This window comes from Sus scrofa, chromosome 2 (genome assembly GCF_054392235.1).
Source record: "Sus scrofa isolate SSC_HxYL_T2T_F1_AM1 chromosome 2, Sscrofa_HxYL_maternal_Yorkshire_Landrace_v2.0, whole genome shotgun sequence".
Classification (NCBI taxonomy): domain Eukaryota; kingdom Metazoa; phylum Chordata; class Mammalia; order Artiodactyla; family Suidae; genus Sus; species Sus scrofa.
The window spans coordinates 21629181-21650512 of NC_139384.1; the positions used below are offsets into that span (position 1 = coordinate 21629181).

General features: G+C 41.9%; 1 protein-coding gene across 6 annotated transcripts in view; it reads right to left on the reverse strand.

Annotated features, from left to right (window-relative positions):
• HSD17B12 (hydroxysteroid 17-beta dehydrogenase 12) overlaps positions 1–21332 on the reverse strand; it is a 149721-nt gene that overhangs the window by 34315 nt on the left and 94074 nt on the right. For 4 of the 6 annotated variants that reach the window (XR_014837032.1, XR_014837031.1, XM_021083164.2 and 1 more), the window contains exons 4-6: positions 20383–20490; positions 5325–5389; positions 4508–4552 (exon numbers count right to left, since the gene is read on the reverse strand). Coding sequence is in view for 2 of the 6 variants with exons in the window: in XM_021083164.2 (XP_020938823.1) it covers positions 4508–4552; positions 5325–5389; positions 20383–20490 (218 nt within the window). In the remaining 4 variants the exon portion in view is untranslated. Of the gene's footprint in view, positions 1–193; positions 3058–3377; positions 4553–5324; positions 5390–20382; positions 20491–21332 lie in introns of those variants that run through there. The other 2 variants (XR_014837029.1, XR_014837030.1) reach the window with 2 other exon arrangements.

Consider the following 21332-nt stretch of genomic DNA (forward strand, 5'->3'; position numbering starts at 1 on the left):
CCTATCATGTAGTTTGGTGAGAAGCTCAAACTTGGACCAATAATGAAATTGAGAAGAGATTGTTTTCTTTTCCATAGAAGCCTTTTTCAATACATTTATTAAGGTTTTAGGCTGTAGACATCCACACCCTGGGTCCCCTGATGTCCAGCCACCATAAAATCTTGTAGGATGCTGGAGCCAGACCAATTTCCATCTTTTTTTTTTTTTTTTTTTTTGTCTTTTGTCCTTTGTCCTTTCAGGGCTACGCCAGCGGCACACAGAAGTTCCCAGGTTAGGGATGTAATCAGAGCTCTTGCTGCCAGCCTGCGCCATAGCCACAGCAATGCCAGATCGGAGCCTTGTCTGCAACCTACACCACAGAGCATGGCAATGCCAGATCCTTAACCCACTGAGCGAGGCCAGGGACCGAACCCGCGACCTCATGGTTCCTAGCCAGATTCGTTTCCGCTGCACGATGACGGGAACTCCTTCATCTTCTTTGAAGTTACCCCAGGGCTCCAAACGGCCACCGCAATGGAAAATGTTGCCTTGGTCTGTGACATAACAGTCAACCGAAGGACAATAGGCACAATTCATCAAAATATACTCTAGGGCAAATCACAGCAGCACAAAAGAACACTAAACCCAGGAGCGTCAGACACAGAATTCCATCAAGGTGAATGCCCTCTTCTCAGCACAAACAAGATCAACACATCTACCATAAAACACACATCGCCAGGCCGCTCTGCCGCAAGAACTGCCTTTCTACGAGCTACTCCAGGTCACACCCTACTTCTGCCTTCAGGCTCTCTGCCCTCTTGAGCGCAGCACTCAGGGAGCTGCACCATCATGGCCTAACTACTTTCCTGGCCTTCTCATCGGTCACCGCACACCAGGCCCCTCCTGCTGTCAGAGCCAAACGGTGTCTATCCCTGCACAGTCACCAGTCACCTGTGCTACAAAGATGATAACGACACAGCTCCAGCCTTCAGGACAGCGAAGACTAAAAGGCTGTCCTCCAGACATTATGAATTCCATGACAAATAAATCAAGAGTTCTGTACTGTTTTTCCCTAAAAGTGCGTGTCACAAAGGGACAAGAAAAAGGCATACCCACACTAAAGATAAATTAGAGGATGATTATGTGGTTTAATGAAGAAGCGTTTTCAATAGCACACAAACTCCCTTAGTACTTTGTGAATGGGATGTGACTCGCAAAGAGAGGTTTACGTACCAACACTTTAAGCATATACCTGGCTCTTCTGCAGGTGATACTTTCCATCTGTAGGGCTCACAAGAGGATAGGGTTTGATGGAGTAAGTTGGCACTGATCTCTACTAACTCATTTCGTGGGAGAGAGTATCTGTGTGCACAGGAAAAAAAAGAAAGTAGGAGAGGAAGAATGAAGAGGTGGGAGAAGCACTTTATAACTTGTCAAGATACTAGGACGGGTGCCCCCTTATTATTTCATTGTCATTTCATAAAAGCTGAAAGGTACTCCGTGGTGCTGTGGGGTTGCCGCTGCTTCACCCACTGTACTACTCATCTTTCAGCAGGACCAGAAGGCGCTTGCCACCAGCACATCCTGGTCTGGGCTCAGATGCCGCCTGGAGGGTGCCGTGGGTGACCGTGGAGCATAGCAGGTTGACCAGCTCTCAACAGATCAAGGTCAGGACCTTGGCCTTTCATCATTACTATTCTATAGACTCCCAGCCCCAAATGCAGCCCAACATGAGGAGACCTGGGTGTTACGCTATAAGGGTATACAAACACAAAAGTACTGACAAGCAGGAGGTGACAGGAGAAAACAAAGATGCATCTAGAGTAAAAGCTTTACACAGTTTACCTGACAGAGGAATTAAAATTATCAGGACACTAGTTGGGAGCATGCATGAACAATTCTAAAAAAGGCAATTTAAATACTTGAACATATTTCTCATTAACTCCTCACAATATATTATGAAACACATGTACACCATACAACACTCCTTATTTTTTCACACTCCTTATTTTTAAGAATGTGCCCAGATGAATTGGACAAGATTATCACAACAACCATACACATGTGTCATTTCAAAAGGCAAAACCACAAAACAAGCAAATTAGAGACTAGAAGGGATATTAATTGTGATCAAAAACCTTTGCCTGCTAAAAAACAGTCATAGCTGCACAAATTTACTAAGAATCTTTATCACCTCTGAGTTTCACAAAGTAACAGTAACATTTTTTAGAGCCCTCCTTCTGATCTGGGCCCTCTTCTAAGAGGTCTGCACACATTACCTTGTTTATTTCCTAAAACATCTCTGTGAGGTAAAGAGAATGATCATCCTCAATTTATAGGGAAAACACTGAAGCAGAGGGTAAGTACTTTGCTCAAGATCGCATGATTAGTAAAGGATGGAGTTATTTAATTAATTTGAAACTTCATACAGATTATTGGAGAAGGATGCCAAAGAAAATACCTTTAAAACTATACAGATAACCATGTTTTAAAAGCAACAATTTTCTGGATGTGGGTCTTGCTCTGAATCTACTCACAAATCCACCTGTTTGTAGTTTGTCTCACTTACGTGGACACTTAACTCGAGAAAAAATACTGCTTAATAACAACAATGAGGAGTTCCCGTCTTGGCTCAGTGGTTAACAAATCCAACTAGGAACCATGAGGTTTTGGGTTCGATCCCTGGCCTTGCTCAGTGGGTTAAGGATCCAGCGTTGCTGTGAGCTGTGGTGTGGGTCGCAGACGCGGCTCGGATCCCGCGTTGCTGTGACTCTGGTGTAGGCTGGTGGCTACAGCTCTGATTCGACCCCTACCTAGCCTGGGAACCTCTATATGCCACGAGAGCGGCCCAAGAAATGGCACAAAGACAAAAATAAATAAATAAATAAATAACAACAACGAAAAAGAGAGTGATTATTTGTTTTATAAAATTATTTGTCATACTACAGTCTGATTCATTGGAGTTCCTTTAAGTAACAAGCCAAATGTTATGATGCATCAATGATAGAGAGTTCTTTTTGGAAGAGCTGGTTTACCTGAATCAACCATATTGCTAAAATCATATAGAGACTGAATTAACTACATGCTTTTTTTTTTTTTTTTTTTTTTTGTCTTTTTGTCTTTTGTTGTTGTTGTTGTTGTTGTTGTTGTTGTTGCTATTTCTTGGGCCGCTCCCACGGCATATGGAGGTTCCCAGGCTAGGGGTTGAATCGGAGCTGTAGCCACCAGCCTACGCCAGAGCCACAGCAACGCAGGATCCGAGCCGCGTCTGCAACCTACACCACAGCTCATGGCAACGCCGGATCGTTAACCCACTGAGCAAGGGCAGGGACCGAACCCGCAACCTCATGGTTCCTAGTCGGATTCGTTAACCACTGCGCCACGACGGGAACTCCAACTACATGCTTTAAAAGCAGTATCTACATTACCCAGGAAGAAGCACAGCCATATAGGAAAAATTGAACAAGGCGTACAATTTTAGGGTCCTTGAACTTGAAATCCACCTTTGTAAGGGTTATGATTCCTCGCGACATGAAAACACAAGAACCTTCCCTTAAACACTCACAATAGAGAAAAAGCTAAATAAATACTACGCCACAAAGTGAAAATTAATAACATACATTCTTTTTCCCACACTGTATTCCATTATGTTCTATCCCAAGAGATTGGACATAATTCCCTGTGCTATACAGTAGGATGTCATCGCCTATCCACTCTAAATGCAATAATTTGCATCTACCAACCCGAAACTCCCCATCCATCCCACTTCCTCCCACCTCCCCCTCGGCAACAACAAGTCTGTTCTCTGTGTCTGTGACCAAATGTGTGTGTTCAAATTTAAAGCGTCCAGCATTAGGTATGGAAATTCTGCCTGAGGCAATATTTTCTGCTGGTCTGGTGTGTATAATCGAGGTATGATACCTCATTGTGGTTACTGTTAAAATAGAAGGGAAATGGTGCTCAGTTGCTCATACTTGCCAACTGTCCTTCCTTTTAGCACATATTAGCCGTGGTATCCCTTTGTCGGCATATACCAGTGACAGGGCTAGAATGCACGCGTAACAACTGGAAACAAGAGTAGTTTTTATGTGCGGGCTCATAAAAATCATCCTCATTACTCTTTGGTACCACACTCCCCACATAAAGCTTTCCCACCACATTTAGCTCATCAACGCACATGGACCACAGAGGATATGGAATGGAAACAGTTTATCAGGGATGAATTACATGCAGAGGAGGGCTTTGTGAAAAAGCAACCGTCAGCCCGAGTGAGTGTGTAAAGTCCCAGGGTGTGCGTATAGGAGGCATTTAATAAATGTTCAGTTGTTAAAAAGTAAAATTGTACAGACACCTGTCTGGTATTTAATGCTTTCTACTTCCTGAAGACATAAGGAAATAGCTGCATTCCTCTGAAATACATACTTCTATCAAAACAAGAGCTGACTGAAGTGAATACACCGATTAGTTCAGTGCTTTTAAACAGAAAGAACCCCCAAAAGATGACATTATTTATAAAGAAGCTGCTTACCTTACAAACAGAAAGAGCATTGACAGTTATCAGTTTCTTGATGGTCTGCAACAGAAGGATTCATAATTTTATATAGATTTGATCGTGGAAGTAACTGCATTAGATATACACATATAAGGGATCCAGAGATGCATTGAAAGTTTCCCCAGATAAAGTAGAGACCTTGGAAGAGGACAGGAGTTGGGGTAAAGAGGCAGACTTTATTTTACTCTGTGTTTGTTATATAGTGCCTTTCCACCAAATGCAACAAGTCATGCTAACGTACCAAATCCAAGCAGAAGGATCAGGGTGTGAATCTGGGCAGTTAGCGGATGGACTCTAGTGCCCACAATCTGAACACTGTACACTACACCATTTTGCCTCGCCCATACCTGCATGTATTCTTTATTTTTTTATTTTTTCATTTTTTCTTTTTAGGGCCACACTCACGGCATATGGGAGTTCCCAGGGGACTCAGAGCTACAGCTGCCAGCCTATGCCACAGCCACAGCAACGCCAGATCTGAGCCACATCTGCGACCTACACCACAGCTGCCAGCAATGCCAGATACCCAACCCGCTGAGCAAAGCCAGGGATCGAACCCACATCCTCATGGATACTAGTCGGATTTGTTTCCACTGTACCATAATGGGAGCTCCTGTAATTTTTTTTGTTTTTTGGGGTTTTTTTGGCTATGTCTGTAGCATGGAGAAGTTCCCAGGCCAGGGATCAAACCCACACCACAGCAATGACAATGCCAGATCCTTAGCCGGCTGAGCCACCAGGGAACTCCTGTATGCATCCTTTTTGTCACCTTAATTTACAAGGAAAGACTTACATTGTCCAAGTCAGGAACGTCCAAAAAGTATTCTGGATATTCGTATGACATTCCCACATTGTTCACTGAAATAAAACAAGATCATGAGCTGGCTAGCATGCACATTTTATAGATTTATTGAAATACAGAGATTAAAGATAGGAAGACTAAGATGAAACAATTACATAAAATGCTGTTTATGTCTTGAGTGAACTTTCTATCCAAAATCTACCAGGAATTCATGGACAGTTCAGAAGTTTCTTCCTTCCTTAAGCCTTCCTCTACCTACTACCCAACCCCAGGCAATAGAACTTTTTATTTGCCTCTCAATTTCTACAGCCCCACGTGTGTATTCTGCCTCTGCAATACAATTGGTAGACATCGCTTAACCCTAGATCTTTAATTTTCACAGTGTAGTAGAAAAAGCAGGTAGTGCTATAGTGTGGGAGACCGGAAACTTGAGTTCTGCTTATAACTGTTTCAGAAAACAAGACTTGGGATTAAGGCACACAGGATTCGCATCTCTGTTTCCTCATCTTTAAGATGAGCTCATTTGACCAGTCAACAAGAATTTGCCATACACTCATGTGCAAGACACATCAGAAAAAAAAAAAAAGAAAACCAGAAAGAAAAAAGGCAGTTTCTGGCATCATGGAGCAAACTAACCAGTGGGAAGAGAAAGGCACTAAACAGAAAGGATTAAGCAATTATTTCACCATCAAGGACAGACGCCAGGGAAGCCTGTCCCCATCCTCATCTGGGGCGTGAGGGAAAGCTTCTCTCTGGAGGCCAAGAGAGTGGACCTACTATCTCCAGTGATTCATCTGGCCCTACTAGACCATAAGCCCTGAAAGTCAAGGTCATGTCTTAAGCCTTCTTTGTTATCCTCTCTCCACAATAATTTAACCTGAGTTTGGGGCTATAGGACAATTGAGAAGCCATGAATAATTTATATGTAATTAGTCACATGATTAATGCCCAGATATCCTATGGTTTTCCCTAGCCCTGGAAAGACAAAGATAAACCCAGAATAAGGAATATTTGTAGGCATCAAAAAAGAATAAACTATCTTGGAATGTATTTTATTTACTCATTTATTTTTAATGAATGAGCCTCAGTGGGGTTTTTTGTTTTTCAGGGTTTTTTTTTTTTTTGGCCCCAGTGTGCAGTGGTTTGATATGGGATCTCAGTTCCCAGACCAAGCCTGAACCTGGGCCATAGCAGTGAAAGCACTAAGTCCTAATCACTAGACCACCAGGGAACTCCCATCTCAGAATTTATTGTAACTGTTAATGAATTGGATCACCTATCTACATTTAATCATAATGACATCCTATTAGGTATTTCCTATTATTATCTTTATTTTATATATTAGAAAATTGAAGTTCACAGCAGTGAAACGACCTGCCCAAGCTCACCGAGCAAAGTAAGGCTGGGATTCCAGCTCAGGAAATTTGACTTCAGAGACTAGGCTCTTCTTAACCACTATTTTAAAGCCATCTTATGTCAACATTCAGTATTCAGTTCAGGGAAAGATGTCAGAAATCAATGGATAATAAACAGAAATCTGATAGCAACATTTAATAAAACTGTAACGTATTAGAAAAGAAAGGTTTCAGTAGCAAAAAGATAATGAAATTCTGATCCGTCTGCTCAAGCTTATAAAGAATTGTTCCAGATAAACCTGATAGTAGTAATAGTAACTTTTTCAATAGACGAACACAATTAGTAGTTCAAAGGAACTCAATAAGGGTTCTATATTTAGCAGTAAGCCAGTCACTTGAGGCTGTGAGTCTCAAGATTTTACTGGCACAATTCGGTCAGGATGGCTTGAACAAGTTCATTGAAACCCGTCTGAAAAGCTGGAAGCAAAGGACAGGGGCAAAGCAAATGGTATTTAATTAGGATTCATGCCCATCTGAACAGGGACGGTGTCTAAACAAAAAAAAATGATAGCAGATTGGAATCCATTTTTATTTTATTCAAAAGGTTCTCCACGCACTAGAGGTTCTAGGAATCACTTCTATAAAAGATCTGTTACCAACTAAGCCGAAACTAGCGGAAGGTGAGGGTTTATGTTCTCTGACTTTGCCTTAACCATCTTCAGTTATAAAGAATGAACGTTATAGTGTTACTAAGTAGTAACAACCAAAACATCTGTTACCCTTAAACATCTCTTAAAATACACGTACACAAAATATTCTTTCCAAAGGCAGTTTGAGATTACAAAATCCTCAAGGAAAGGTTTTACCAAATTATGATATTCTTCAAGATTTAAGAAAATTGTGTCTCGGAGTTCCCGTCGTGGTGCAGCGGAAATGAATCTAACTAGGAACCATTAGGTTTCGGGTTTGATCCCTGGTCTTGCTCAGTGGGTTAAGGATCCGGTGTTGCCCTGAGCTGTGGTGTAGGTCACAGACGCGGCTTGGATCTGGCGTTGCTGTGGCTCTGGTAGGCTGGTGGCTACAGCTCTGATTAGACCCCTAGCCTGGGATGCCGTGGGTGTGGCTCTAAAAAGACAAAAGACAAAAAAAAAAAAGGAAGAAAGACAATTGTGTCCCATACAGGGAACTCTTATCTCCCTTCAATATCCTACACCTAGAAAACTTTCTATTTTCAGATCTCTTCCTACCTCATGGAGATACTCATACTCAACTTCAAAATCGTAAAGAAAATGAAATCATGGAATTATGAATCTTTAAAAATCCGGATTTGGATTAAAAAAAAAAAAATCCAGGAACTTTGTAAGCAGTAGTTAACTGCGATCTTTGCAACTTGTGCTACAAGGCCAAAGTTGAACTAAGGAAGCCCACAGATAAGTGAGCAAGGAAGTGATACACTGGTCAAGGCTGTATTTACAACCGAAAGTCTTTAGATCTGTCTCTACTAATAGAGCAAAGGAAAGCTATCAAAGCTTTGTACTCACACAATGAAAACATGACCATCTACTTAACACAGCCGCAAAAGAAAACACAGTCAACCCTGAGAAGTTTAGCCCAAAGAAATAAACAGTATCATGTATAAGGGCTATGCTTTTATAACCAAAAATACACCCAGGAAAAAAAAAGTGTGAAAGCCAGAATAGATCTCTCAGAGCACTGAGCCTGACTTTACGAGGGGAAATACAAGCACGCCAAGGTCACACTGGCAAATTGTCCTTTACTGGGGATTAGGACTCTTAAATTCCTTGCTGCTTTATTAGCTGCATCTTTTACTGGTAGAATAGATGCTACTCATAATCTCTCCACAATAAGTAATCACTTCAGAGCGCTATTATTTCAGAGTTAGAGAAAAACAGCTGTTGCTCTCAAATAGTTATTTCCATAAATTGCACAATGCGGTGAATCTTTTGGAAAAGGCAAACTCACTGCAATTTTATTTTGAGACATTAGGTGGCAGCAATCGCCAAACGGCAGGCAGAAAGCTTTCAGGGACTTGGAAGAAAAGAGGCTTTGGGTAGGGAAGTGAAGGATGGAAATACTTCCATTATAATTTAATCTCATTAAGAATGGGTGCAGGCAATGCCATCTTCATATATTACAGGATTCATTATAGGATTCACCAAACCAAACAATGCTACAAGATATTCCAACATGATTCAGATAGTAGAAAATCTCTTTTAAATGGGAGCATTAAAAATTGGCATTAAGTATCTGTTCATGAGTGAGTTTTCTTGAATTCTTCAAGTGAGGCACCAGAGGCAGATTTAACATTTTTTATTCAATGAGCTGAAAAGTCCTTTAAACTCATGCAACTCATCATGTCCTTCAGAAAATGAAGGTGGCCCACGTAATCTCAGAATTCCAGCCTCTACCCCAATAATCACCACAGGACCATGAACAGATACAAAATCTTCCCCATCACCTTCTCAATGGTGTTCTAAGATTGGGAAGAGCTCAAGAGAACAGATGAGGCAGAGAAGAGAGGTGGAGACAGACCAAGGACAAGGACAAGGACAAGGTCCATGGAAAGAAAAGGAGGTGGCAGGATCCTCGAAGACACAAAAGGTCAGTTCACCATGGGCAGGGCTGCTCTCCACGCCCACCATCCCGAAGTTTCAAAAGCAGCAATACCGATAAGGGTAGTAGTTTCAAATTCAGAAAATCCAGCGTATTTCTGAATGTTACATAAAGATTCTAAATTACATCGTGCTCCTGTTTTAAAATCATTTCCACATCTCACACTATTAAAAAAAAAATGATGAGAACACCCACAAGATTTGTTTCTTCTAAATTCATTTGCTGCTGCCTCTGACCTTATAGACTTAAGACTCCTTTATCAAAACCAGCTGCTATAGAGATAATGATGTCATTAGGAAATTAGATTCTTGGTATCTGGGTTGGGCATGAGGGAGGAGCAAATAACAATAAATTACTAGAGAATAAAAGTCCATTTGAACAAACACGATAGTAAAGACAGACCACCTTCCACCTGCTGCCTTTCCCAAATTAACCAGATAAGAAATTAAGGTGGTTTAACAATACATTGGGCTTCCTAATAAAGATATCAAATAAGCCAAGGGTCCTCCACTTCTTTCCCATCATATCGAAGTAGAAAACATTACGTTTACATTTTGTTCACATTGGTAGTTAGATACACTGATGCAGTGCAAGCATCCAAAGCAAAGACTAGAGAAAAGGGAAGCCTGTTAGAGTTTATTAATAAAAACGAATTTAAAAAACGCTGCCACCTCACTATATTTCCAAATACACTACAAATTTTAAATGTAGACCTAATTAATACCACAAGTGGGGAGAAACCTCTCCTCTCTTAAGCTTTTGAACTAGAAGGGGATGGATCTTGCAGTCCAATAGACCCTGGGGCTCAGTCCTGTTCTACTATGACCAAATCCTAACAAGGGGGAGCGATTTCACCCCAATAAGCCTCAGTTTCCTCATCACCTTTATATACAAAATGGGAACATCCATTTCAGAATTAAAGGAGGAGATGATAGGCATAAAATCTTTACCCCGATGTCTAGAACACACTAGTATGTTAATAAATGGAGGAGAAAGAGTTGTCATTGTTGCAAGGTCATTTATTTAACAAGGATTCACTGAACTCCTATTTTGCACCCAACACTACTGAAAGGTAGGTACTGAGGTGGCAGCAGGACAGCCAAGGTCTCTGCTTTTATTGTATGGGTCCAGCATCGAAGTGGAGAGACCCTTCGGAAAGAGTTTTCTAGGCAACAGTTAACCAGAATAACGGTTTCTACCGATTGAATTTATCCTAATTGCTCCCCTACTCTCTTTACTTCAGTCGAGTAGATCTGATCTTACAGTCTGCGGAGTTTGGAAAGTGATGCAAAGAAAATTCCTTCCTTGCCTTATTTAACATATTGCTGTAGCTAGCACATGTTCCTACTCTGACAGATGATATTTGGAACACCAAGTAAAACATTTTGCAAACTTTACAGTTTTCATACACTTGTGAGTAGCAATTTCTAAATAAAAGAGAGTTTACAAGGCTTTAAATTTGCAGCGCTTTTACTCAGAAATTGAAAAATTAAGATTGAGTCAGAAGCAACACAACAGAACCTTTCATTTCCACTGTTTAATTATAAACTGCTACGTGATGCTCATTACAAAACCATGTAAGATCTGCCATACACTAAGTTGGAAGAGACGATGAGGAAAGAAGCAGGGCAGGAGGTTGGTGGTTAAACATCAGCAAACAGCAGAAAGAGGTATCAATTCCGTGAATGATGGTTCCGCTTACATTTCTGAAACCACAGCTAATTACCCAGTTTTAAGGTAAAGGTTTTGCTTTAATTAAGACCATGAGTGGTTTTCAAGGAAAAGGAAATACATTGGAATTCAGTCTTATTCTCACTTTAGAAATCCAATCTCATTCAATACATCGAATGGAACTATAAAGCCCTATACTTAGTCTAATAATGTTCCTGCTGAGTCTCCTAGTATATTAAAAAAAAAAAAATTCCACATACCTATTCTGCTACCCATGATTGGCTATACCAGGCTCCGGCTTCATCAACACAAAGAGGGGACTTATGCCAGATCCCTCTGCCTACTTGAATCTCTTCTTGGATTGCTCAAAGCTCTCTCGTGTTTCACATATCGCCTAAGGAAATTCTCATTTTTTTCTCTACAGAACTGCTCCTGGTCCAGGGTCTCTTGTTGTAGGCAGATAGCACCCAGTTGCTCAAGTTGACCTGGAAGTTGCTAATTAGTAACTGTATAATCCTGAACAGTGCATTTAACCACTGTCAGTCTGTTTCTTGTCTGTAAAATGGGCATAGAAATACTCATGTCTGTCTTGTTGGACTGTTGAGGATTAAATGAGATTCACTAGCATGGCCTGGCACATAAAAAACCCTTCATGAATCTTGGCAATAGTAATTAAAAACAAACTCCTATGACTATGCTTCACTCCTTCTGTCAGACAAGACCTCATCACAAATTAGTCCTGTTTCTGTTTCCTACACATCGCTCTCGTCAATTCATTGCTACCCATTCCTACTGCCATTATCCTAATATAAGCCATCCTCATTTTATATTTCATTGCTGATATGGCCTTACTGGGCTCCTGTACCAATTCTTGCCTCTTCCACTTGGGGGCCTGAACGCGCTCTCTAAAATTCTGGTCTGATATCAATTTACTGCTTAAAGCTCTACAGTGTCTATTGTCCTTCCAGTCAAGTCCAACCTGTATCAACCTGGTTTTCTAAGCCTTTTGTGATGTGGCGCTGCTTCATCCTCAGACTCTAGTCACTGTCCCCTTTGCAGTCCAGGCTCTAGATTTACAGATCTTTGGTCAGTGCCTCCAACCTGCGAAGCACATTCACCTCAGGGCTTTGGTACTTCCAATTTCTTCTATCTGGAAACCTCTCTTCTCCCAGCGTTCATCAGCCTTCAGGTCTCAACTTAAACATTACTTTCCCAGAAGGATCATCTCGGACACTTTTCACCTTCTCAGTAGCATAACCTCTAATTACGTGCAACACGCTCCCAACGACCTGTTCAGTGTCTGTCTTGCATAAAAGCAAAAACAATTATCAGTTACATTTACGGCTTTATACCTCTGGAATCTTACTTGTTGAATGAGTAGTGGATGACTGATGGAAGGAATCAATCAACAAATAGGAAAGAAAAGGGCCGTATAACAAAGAATTTGCCTGGCCTTTGTCCCAGATCCCTGCAGGGGTTCTAAACTCTGGGAATTTCAAGGGTCATGCAAACGTCTTTGTTATTCAGGGCAGGCCTCTGGCACACACCTGAGTTTATGCTCACAAGACATATCAGGATAAGGGCTGGTCAGCAGGAAGACCAACTGTGTGACCAGAGCTGGGGCTTTGAGCCAGCCCAACCTCTGGAAGAGGGAGGGGGCTAGAAATTGAGCTGAATCATTTGGCTAATGATTTGATTCATCACATCACATAGGAAACCTCAGTAAAAACTCTGGACACTGAGTTCAGTGGAGCTTTCTGGTTGGTAAACACACAGATGTGCAGAAAGGGTGATGAGTCCTGACTCCACAAAAAGAGGGCAGAGAAGCTCTGAGTTCGAAACCCTCTCAGACCTTGTCCGTTGTGTCTCTTCATCTGGCTGGTCTTGATTTGTATCCTTCCTAATAAAACTGTAATTTTACACAGAGCAAATTATCCAAGCCTAAGTAGTCATGGGAACCCCCAAATTTGTAGCCAGTTGGTCACAAGTGCAGGTGGCCTGGGGACCCCTATACTTGCAGCTGGTGTCTGATGTGAGGGAGGTCTTATTGGGGACTGTGTCCTTGAACTTGTGGAGCCTACACTAACTCTGAGTGGTGAGGGAGAGAATTCGATTGCATTATAAAAGGGAAATTTTGCAAGTATCCTAACCCCGTAGAAGGCACGCATCTCATATCCTGTCATAATCAACTCCACACACTCTGCAAACTATCACCCTACCATGCTCCTAGAAACACTTCCGATGTACTTAGAATAATATTCTCCATTTCAAAGTGATTTCTCCATGTCTTTCATCAACTAAAATAGCCACTTCCTCAGGGGACTGATCCAGCACGTAGACAGGTAATAAACTGAATGTACGAATCCCAATAAGATGTAAATGAAGACGTCATTGGTCTTTCAGAGATATTTATGTTTCAAAAGAAGGTGATTTAAACTAATTTCTAATTAGTAACATTCTTGAGAATGCCAAGAAGATAATCTGTAACTTTATATATGTTTAAACCTCTGAAGAAGAAGCAAGACTCTTCTGCTTGTAAACTCCTTCATCCGTTAGGACTGGAAGTCACCTAACTTCCCAGTGTGCTCAAGTTTTCTCCCTCCCCAGGGCTCCTGGAAAAGTCTTCCTCAACCCAGTTCCTGCAGCCCTATGGCTCCCTCTCCTAGGCCTCCATCTATTTCCTCTTCCTTTGACACTTGCGGACTCAACTAGAAGGAAGCCATCTCTGGATCTCAACCAAATTAATGATCTGGGAGTTTGCTGTTTTGAAGCTAAATGCTCCTTCCCCCAAGTAACTAATAATACTCTTGAGTCTTTTGTTAAGAAGCTTAGAAAATTAAGTATAAACAGACATAGAGTTGACTGATCTGAACTATTCATCTCTGCTCAAACTATCTTTTAAGATATTTATTTCCAACACTCGACTATTCTCTACCCCAGAACATTCTGGGAAATATTGGGCTGCAGGGGAGAAAAACAGAACACAAATGCTTTCCAACTATTTCCCATCCATAAGGTTGCCTGGGCAAAAATAATTGAGATATTTTCTCATTCAGCTGAGAAGGGAAGGATACTAATTAAAAAATAACTCACCCAATACATTAATGGAGCAAGTATTCATTTATGAAGGGCATAGTAAAAAAAAAAAGAGAATAATAAAGGTCCATTCCAGCTTTTGCAATCAATGATTCTTTGCAATCAGCCGACTTTTGTTATCTCTACATATTGTTATTTAAATGCTGCTTCTTAATAAAATTATGGGCAGTGTGTACAGATAGAAAAAAAGGTGATGGGTAATAAATAGGCCTGAAGAACTAAGCCATCACAAGTCACCCTATACCAACTGATTCTCTTGAATACACTTACATAAAAAATGACAATGTGGGTGGAGAAGAACTTCACAGCATTTGGCACGGTGATCTTCTTGGTCCAGGATGCAGTAAAAGCCTGAATAACCCTATAGTTGATTTTTTTTTTTAATGAATCACTAATTAAGTAACCATCTTTCCCCAGGAGGACCATTCTATTTTTGCTTCTAGAATAAAGAATGCCACTTAAAAAAAAAAAAAAATCTTGGCCACACCCTTGGCATACAGGAGTTCCTGGGCCAGGGATCAAACCTGTGCCACAACAGCAGCCAGAGCTACTGCAGTGACAACGCCAGATCCTACCCTGCTGAGCCCCCAGGGAACGGCAAGAATACCAGTTTTTAAAAGTTAAAAAAGTCACATAGCGGAATTTGATAAAAGTATTTTCTGTGGCACACAGGCAAATCCCAGGCTACTTCTCAGGACTTGCTAAACGACACCTCCTGTAATGTATTGTATGAAGTCCCCAAACCAATTTGGAACCCACATGAGTCTCTCCTGAGGAATCAAGTACGCATTATAGCAGTCATGATTGTGTGCTTACTAAAAGCAGGAATGCTGTCATTTTCCCTCAACAGGGTTTGAAGCTTTCTCAAATCTGTGGTTCCAGGCATTTGCCTGAGAGAAGACAGCAGGTGCTTGCTGGCTTTACACAACAGAGTTAACAGTCCATTGGCTCAACCTTACACACGTATAGTCTTATTGAGTTACGGTGACCTTTCAGTACAAATTCACACAACTCATGGCCATTTTCTTCCTGCTTATCTTATTGAAAACCCCATGGTTCTTTCATGACAAAGCACTTCAGCATTTTTCTTTGTAATTCTGAAAATACTAATGTTCTTTATTAAGCACTGCCTATGCTTTGGTGGCTAATGCTATTCAAACAATGGAATGACCTTGGGGATAATTTATATTCCTTTTTATCTTTACTGGTTTCATTAACACTTGGTTAAAAAAAAAAAAATTCCTTCCTATGACTTAATATGGATTGCTTGGTCCATCTTGCTAGAAATCAGGGTACACATCGGTTATTTTAAGGATTGTTATAAAGGTGAGACTGACATTGAGCATGGGAGGAAGGAGAAGAAATAAGGCTGTTTTCCTCTTATTAACAAAGGTTGGGGATATGTGGGATCTTGGTGGGGAGGAGAGAGGGAAATTAAGCGAGGGGGCTGTAGGCCCAAATAATCAAAGAAAAAGAAAACATAGGAGTTCCCGTTGTGGCGCAGTGGAAACAAACCTGACTGGGAACCACGATGTGGCAGGTTTGATCCCTGGCCTTGCTCAGTGGGTTAAGGATCCGGCATTGCCGGTGAGCTGTGGTGTAGGTTGCAGACACAGCTCAGAGCCCGTGTGGCTCTGATACGACCCCTAGCCTAGGAACTTCCATATGCCGCGGGTGTGGCCCTAAAAATCAAAATAAATAAATAATAAATAAAATCTTGACACATTAAAATCACAATGCAAGTATGTGGTATCTGCTAATAATGTCAATAATAATTATACCAAGCTTGTGATTAAGGAGACAGTTCTGTCTTCCAGTAGATTCGGAAGAAAAGGAAATGTATAGCCAGTGAACAGTAAAATGTATGTAAAAGTGCTGCTATAAACTTTAAAGGATTATGTAAACATGAGCTGTGATCATTTTTATTATTGACCTGTAACCGACCCAGACATCAAAAATTAAGTTGTGGAGTTCCCGTCATGGCGCAGTGGTTAACGAATCCCACTAGGAACCATGAGGTTGCGGGTTCGGTCCCTGCCCTTGCTCAGTGGGTTAACGATCCGGCGTTGCCGTGAGCTGTGGTGTAGGTCGCCGACGCGGCTCGAATCCTGCCTTGCTGTGGCTCTGGCGTAGGCCGGTGGCTACAGCTCCGATTCAACCCCTAGCCTGGGAACCTCCGTATGCCGCGAGAGCAGCCCACGAAATAGCAAAAAGACAAAAAAAAAAAAAATTAAGTTGTCTGTGCGTGTGTTTCTCCGCAAGTACTCCATCAGCACCGTTTAATCGGAGACCAGCTTCAAGCAGGGTTTCTCAGCCTCAGCACTGCTGCGATTTCAGAGCGACGACTCTTGGCTGTGGGAGTCTGTCCTCCTCACTGTAGGATGTTTCGCAGCGTCCCTCGCCTTTACCCACTCGGGCCGGATGCACTTCCTCCCCCCTCTCCCCCCAATTAGTGACAACCAGAAACACGTCTGGACACTGCCAGACATCGCAAAATTGTCCCTGGTGGAAACCATATTTCCCCCGTCTGCTTTATTTCCAGTCTCTCATTCTCTCTGTATATATTTAGATATTGCTGTGGTGGTGGTGGTTTTTAATGGCTGTACTCACGGCATATTTCAGAAGTTCCCAGGCCAGGACTAAATCCAAGCCTCGACTGTGACCTACACCACAGCTACGGCAGTGCCTGATCCTACAATCCACTGAGCCAGGTCAGGTATTGAACCGACACCTCTCCTGAGCCACTGCAGCCAGATTCTTAACCTCTTGTACCACAGCAGGAACTCCCAGATACAGTTATAGCATAACAATCCTTTACGGTGGGTGATACTGACCCATTTTTTAATTGGATATTCCCAGGCTAGGGGTCGAACTGGAGCTGCAACTGCTGGTCTACACCACAGCCACAGCAACGCCAGATCTGAGCGGCATCTGCGACCTACACACGCCACAGACTGGGGCAAGGTCGGATCCTTGACCCGCTCAGCAAGGCCAGGGATCAAACCTGCATCCTCGTGGACACTATGTTGAGATTTTAATCCACTGAGCCACAGTGGGAACTCTTACTACCTGTTTTCACAGCTGAGGAAATGAAGGCTTAGAAAGGTGTTTCTTAGCCTTTTGTTCAGTATTACCCCTTCCTGCACAAGGAGCCTTTTTGGGTATTATTTTCCCCTGATCCTCCCTCCCATGAAATTGTAAAACCACAGATACACTGCCTATCTTGCTTCCCTGCTGTAAGTCTATCTGTGCTTTAAACATAAAAAGGATAGGATCTCACACCACACCCCTGAACCAATTTTTGACCCCTTGGAGGAGCTGTCATCCAGCAGAGAAGGCCTGGCTCAGAGAGATAAGCGACTTGCCTAAGTTCACACAGAGACTGAGCAACACACCTGGGACTTCGCCACTGTCTGTTTTTTCTGTGTCTACTACTCCTTCGTGTTACATTTCAGATACCTTATTCTTATTACCAAAACTGATGCTTTTGCTGAGATGTGGCAGTATTGGACCACGTTATGAAAGATTCACCAGATCTTAAACACACAAACAAAAACAGGCTTCAAAAAGTTACCCAGGATTCTGAGTCATTTCTAGAAAGACAAAGAGCATCTGGTTCTCTTCCAGTTTTCTTCCAGAAAAATGTCACTTCTTTCCCAAATCTCTTTATCCCACTGCCTAAGTTGCTGTGAACCTGCTAACTGCCATTGTTTTCTTTATTGGAATTTAAAAGGAGGAATAATAAAGAGAAAATACTTAAAAAAATGTTTCCTAACATTTCTTTAGTCAAGACCCCTCCTTTCTTCCACACACCATAAAAGAATGATCTCATATAATTTCTTGATAAGGCAATTTTTAAAAAGTTAACCACACAGAGGCTTACGCAGTACTCTTGGGCCTGAGGTGAACCCTGGCTTTGACCTGCTATTTTTCAGCCCCTGCCTGGTCCGTATCAGACACCCCCATGCCCCACCTACACCCGCAGCTACTCCCACACTTACGGGAAAACCAGCAGCAAAAGAGGAATGAACACTCAGGTCTGTTTTGCCTTGGGCTCTTCTCTAATATGCCTGGAATCTTCCCCAAGCTCTTCTTCCTTCAGCTTAGGGTTACGCACCACTAACATCCATAAAATTCTTGATTTTTTAAACTTCCAAATCCGTAAAGTTCTTGACTTTTTGAACTTCCACATCAGAAGCAGCTCTCACTTACTGGTGAGGATAGACGCTGCTATGGTTCACTCCAAACCCCTTTCAAACTAGCAATGGAATGGGAAGTGAAGGCGGGCTTAAGCAAGGAGGTGGATCCAGGAACCCTAATGAGAGGAGACATATCTCGAACTTCTGTTCTTGGAGAATAACCTTCTCTCAGAAGTAGTTCAGTTAATCACCACAGTTCTTAGCTTTGGATAAATTTCAGCTGCTTTTCACTGGGTAACTATGAAACGAGAACTACTCTGAGACTGTGCTGCTGAAGATGGAAGATGTTGGCATCAGGTCGCTGCAGGGCTCGAGGGCTATAAAAGGCACTCTTCAGCTGTTCTTTCCTGACCCAGTAGAGAAAGTCTGCAGGGTGAGTTTAGGCACAACAGATAGATCTGCTGCAGATAAGGGTACAGTGTACATGGTACCCAAGCACGTTTTCCCCACTTCTAGAATCCTAGGACTTGTGTCAGTACATAAGCACTGATAATTAGACATAAGGGTTGAGCTTTTCCTGGGCCACCTATGCTAAGGGAACCACTGTTTTCATCGTCCAGCTCCTTAGTAAGTTGCTACCTGTGAGTCAGCAGTTTAAACCCTCTTCATTCATTCATCAGTCAGTGAACGGGAACTATACCAATGGAAAAAAAAAAAAAAAAAAAAAGCACCTGACTTTAGGTCATATAATGTTCTAATAGGGAAGACAGCCCTGAGCAAAAATACTTACCTGTGGGATAAGTGTTGAGAAGGGAAGGGCAGGGTGTAATAAGCACGTTCGAAGGGAAGAGGGAATCGATATGGGGTGAGATAATGGTGACGTGGCCTAGCCCGTGGGGTAGGAAAAAGCATGAGTCCAGAAATATTGAGGGAGTGGAGGCAGCAGGACTTTACGTGTGTGAAAGTGCAACTGTGTGAAACTGCAATTGGGTCCACCTTAGGAGAAGGTGGACCTCTTGATGACATTCAGGTTTTTGGCTTGAGCATCTATAACGATAGTGCCATCGAATAAGATGGGGAATGCTGGAGAAGGAGCCTTTTTGGGGAATGAGGATCATTCAAGTTTGGGGTGCCTCTAGGATGTCCGAGTGTGGGGTTGTTAAGGTGACAGCTAGACATACGGGTCTACATTTTAACAGAGCTCTGAACTAGAGTTTGGAGGTAAGTCATCTCTGAGTGGTAAACCCACTGAAGAGAGGACACTGGACATGATCCAAGGAGAATGGAGAGAAGGGAAAGAGAAAGCTAAGGAGAGAGCTCTCTGTCATCAAAGGCTGCCTGGAAAGTAGAGCGTGAAGGAGGGATAATTTTTTGCACAAGTTCAGCACTGCCCCCCACAAATATAATGCAAGCCACACACGTAATTTTCATCTTTCTAGTAGCCACATTTTTTTAAAGCAAAAAAAAAAAAGAAAGAAAGAAAGAAAATAAACTAATTTGCATAATGTCTTTTTTTTTTCTGGCTGTCCCCACGGCACATGGACATTCCCGGGCTAGGGATCAAACCCGTGCCACAGCAGTGACCTGAGCCACTGCAGTGACAACAGGGCCTTAACCTGCTGCACCACAAGGGAACTCCATGATGTCCTTTATTTTAGCCCACTATATCCAAAATAGTATCACCTTACCATTACTTCACATAAAATTCTTTGAAATATTTTGTATTCTTTTTCTCATACTAAGCCTTCAAGTCAAGCATGTATTTTACAACTAATAATAGATTTCCATTCAGGCTAGCTACATTTTAAGTGTTCAGTAGCCACATGTGCCCAGCACTGGTCATCTTGCTCTAGTTCGCCTTGGGTGTCTCTCATCCTCAGTTTATATGGGACAGCCATAAATATAATGTCTAGATCTTTCTTACACTCTAACATAACAACCCAAATTATAGAATCGTCATTAAGATACAACCCCAAACACAGATACCAGCGTGTGCAGATTTATATCATCTAATGATCATCTAATGATCAATTGCATTAACAAGACAATTTTCTTCTCACTAGTCATTTCACCAACTGAACATCTAACATCCAAAAAGAAAACAGTCCGTCAATAAATGTGAGAAACATCTATAAATGTGACAAAGATACAAACCTAAAACACCAATATTAAGACCTGCCAAGCTTGCTTTAATTTTATCATAAATATCTTCTGATGTAAAGTCAACAGCAATGGTCTTTGTTTCCACTTTGAATTTTTCACCTAGGAGAAAAAAAATGGAGAGAGGAAAAATTAATAGACAGTAACTCGGATGAAAGCATTCAATGATATTATCCTTTCAAACACTTTTTCTCCCCAGTTTGATATGAACTTTTTGTTGTTGTTGTTGTTGTTGCTATTTCTTGGGCCGCACCCGCGGCATATGGAGGTTCCCAGGCTAGGGGTCGAATCGGAGCTGTAGCCGGTGACCTATGCCAGAGCCACAGCAACGCGGGATCCGAGCCGCGTCTGCAACCTACACCACAGCTCATGGCAATGCCGGATCGTTAACCCACTGAGCAAGGGCAGGGACCGAACCCGCAACCTCATGGTTCCTAGTCGGATTCGTTAACCACTGCGCCACAACGGGAACTCCTGATGTGAAATTTAGACTAGAGAGTTCTCTTGCAGCACAGCAGGTTAAGGATCCAGCATTGTCACTGTAGTGGCGTGGGCCTGATCCCTAGCCCAGGAATGTCCACATGCTGCAGGCATGGCCAAAAACAAAAAAGAAATGTAGCCCAGGGTAATTTTAAGCAATCATGAGACCATTTAAGAAGTGATCCAGAGTCAACACAAGAGTCCTGCAATAAAAATTTCAATGTTATCAGAGCTGGCTGAATGTGTCTTAATCAGTTCTCCTATAAATCAATAATGACTACTTTTTAAACCATTAGGTACAAATAATAAAACATGATTCATATCATAATGTTCTATACTCTTTAAATATCACTGGTTTTGTGACTTTTAATTGCAAACTGATACTTCATAATTTCAAGAAGTCTACGTCATCAAAAATTTTGAAGAGTGATCTATTAAAACAAAAAAATCCGTAGGCCGGTGGC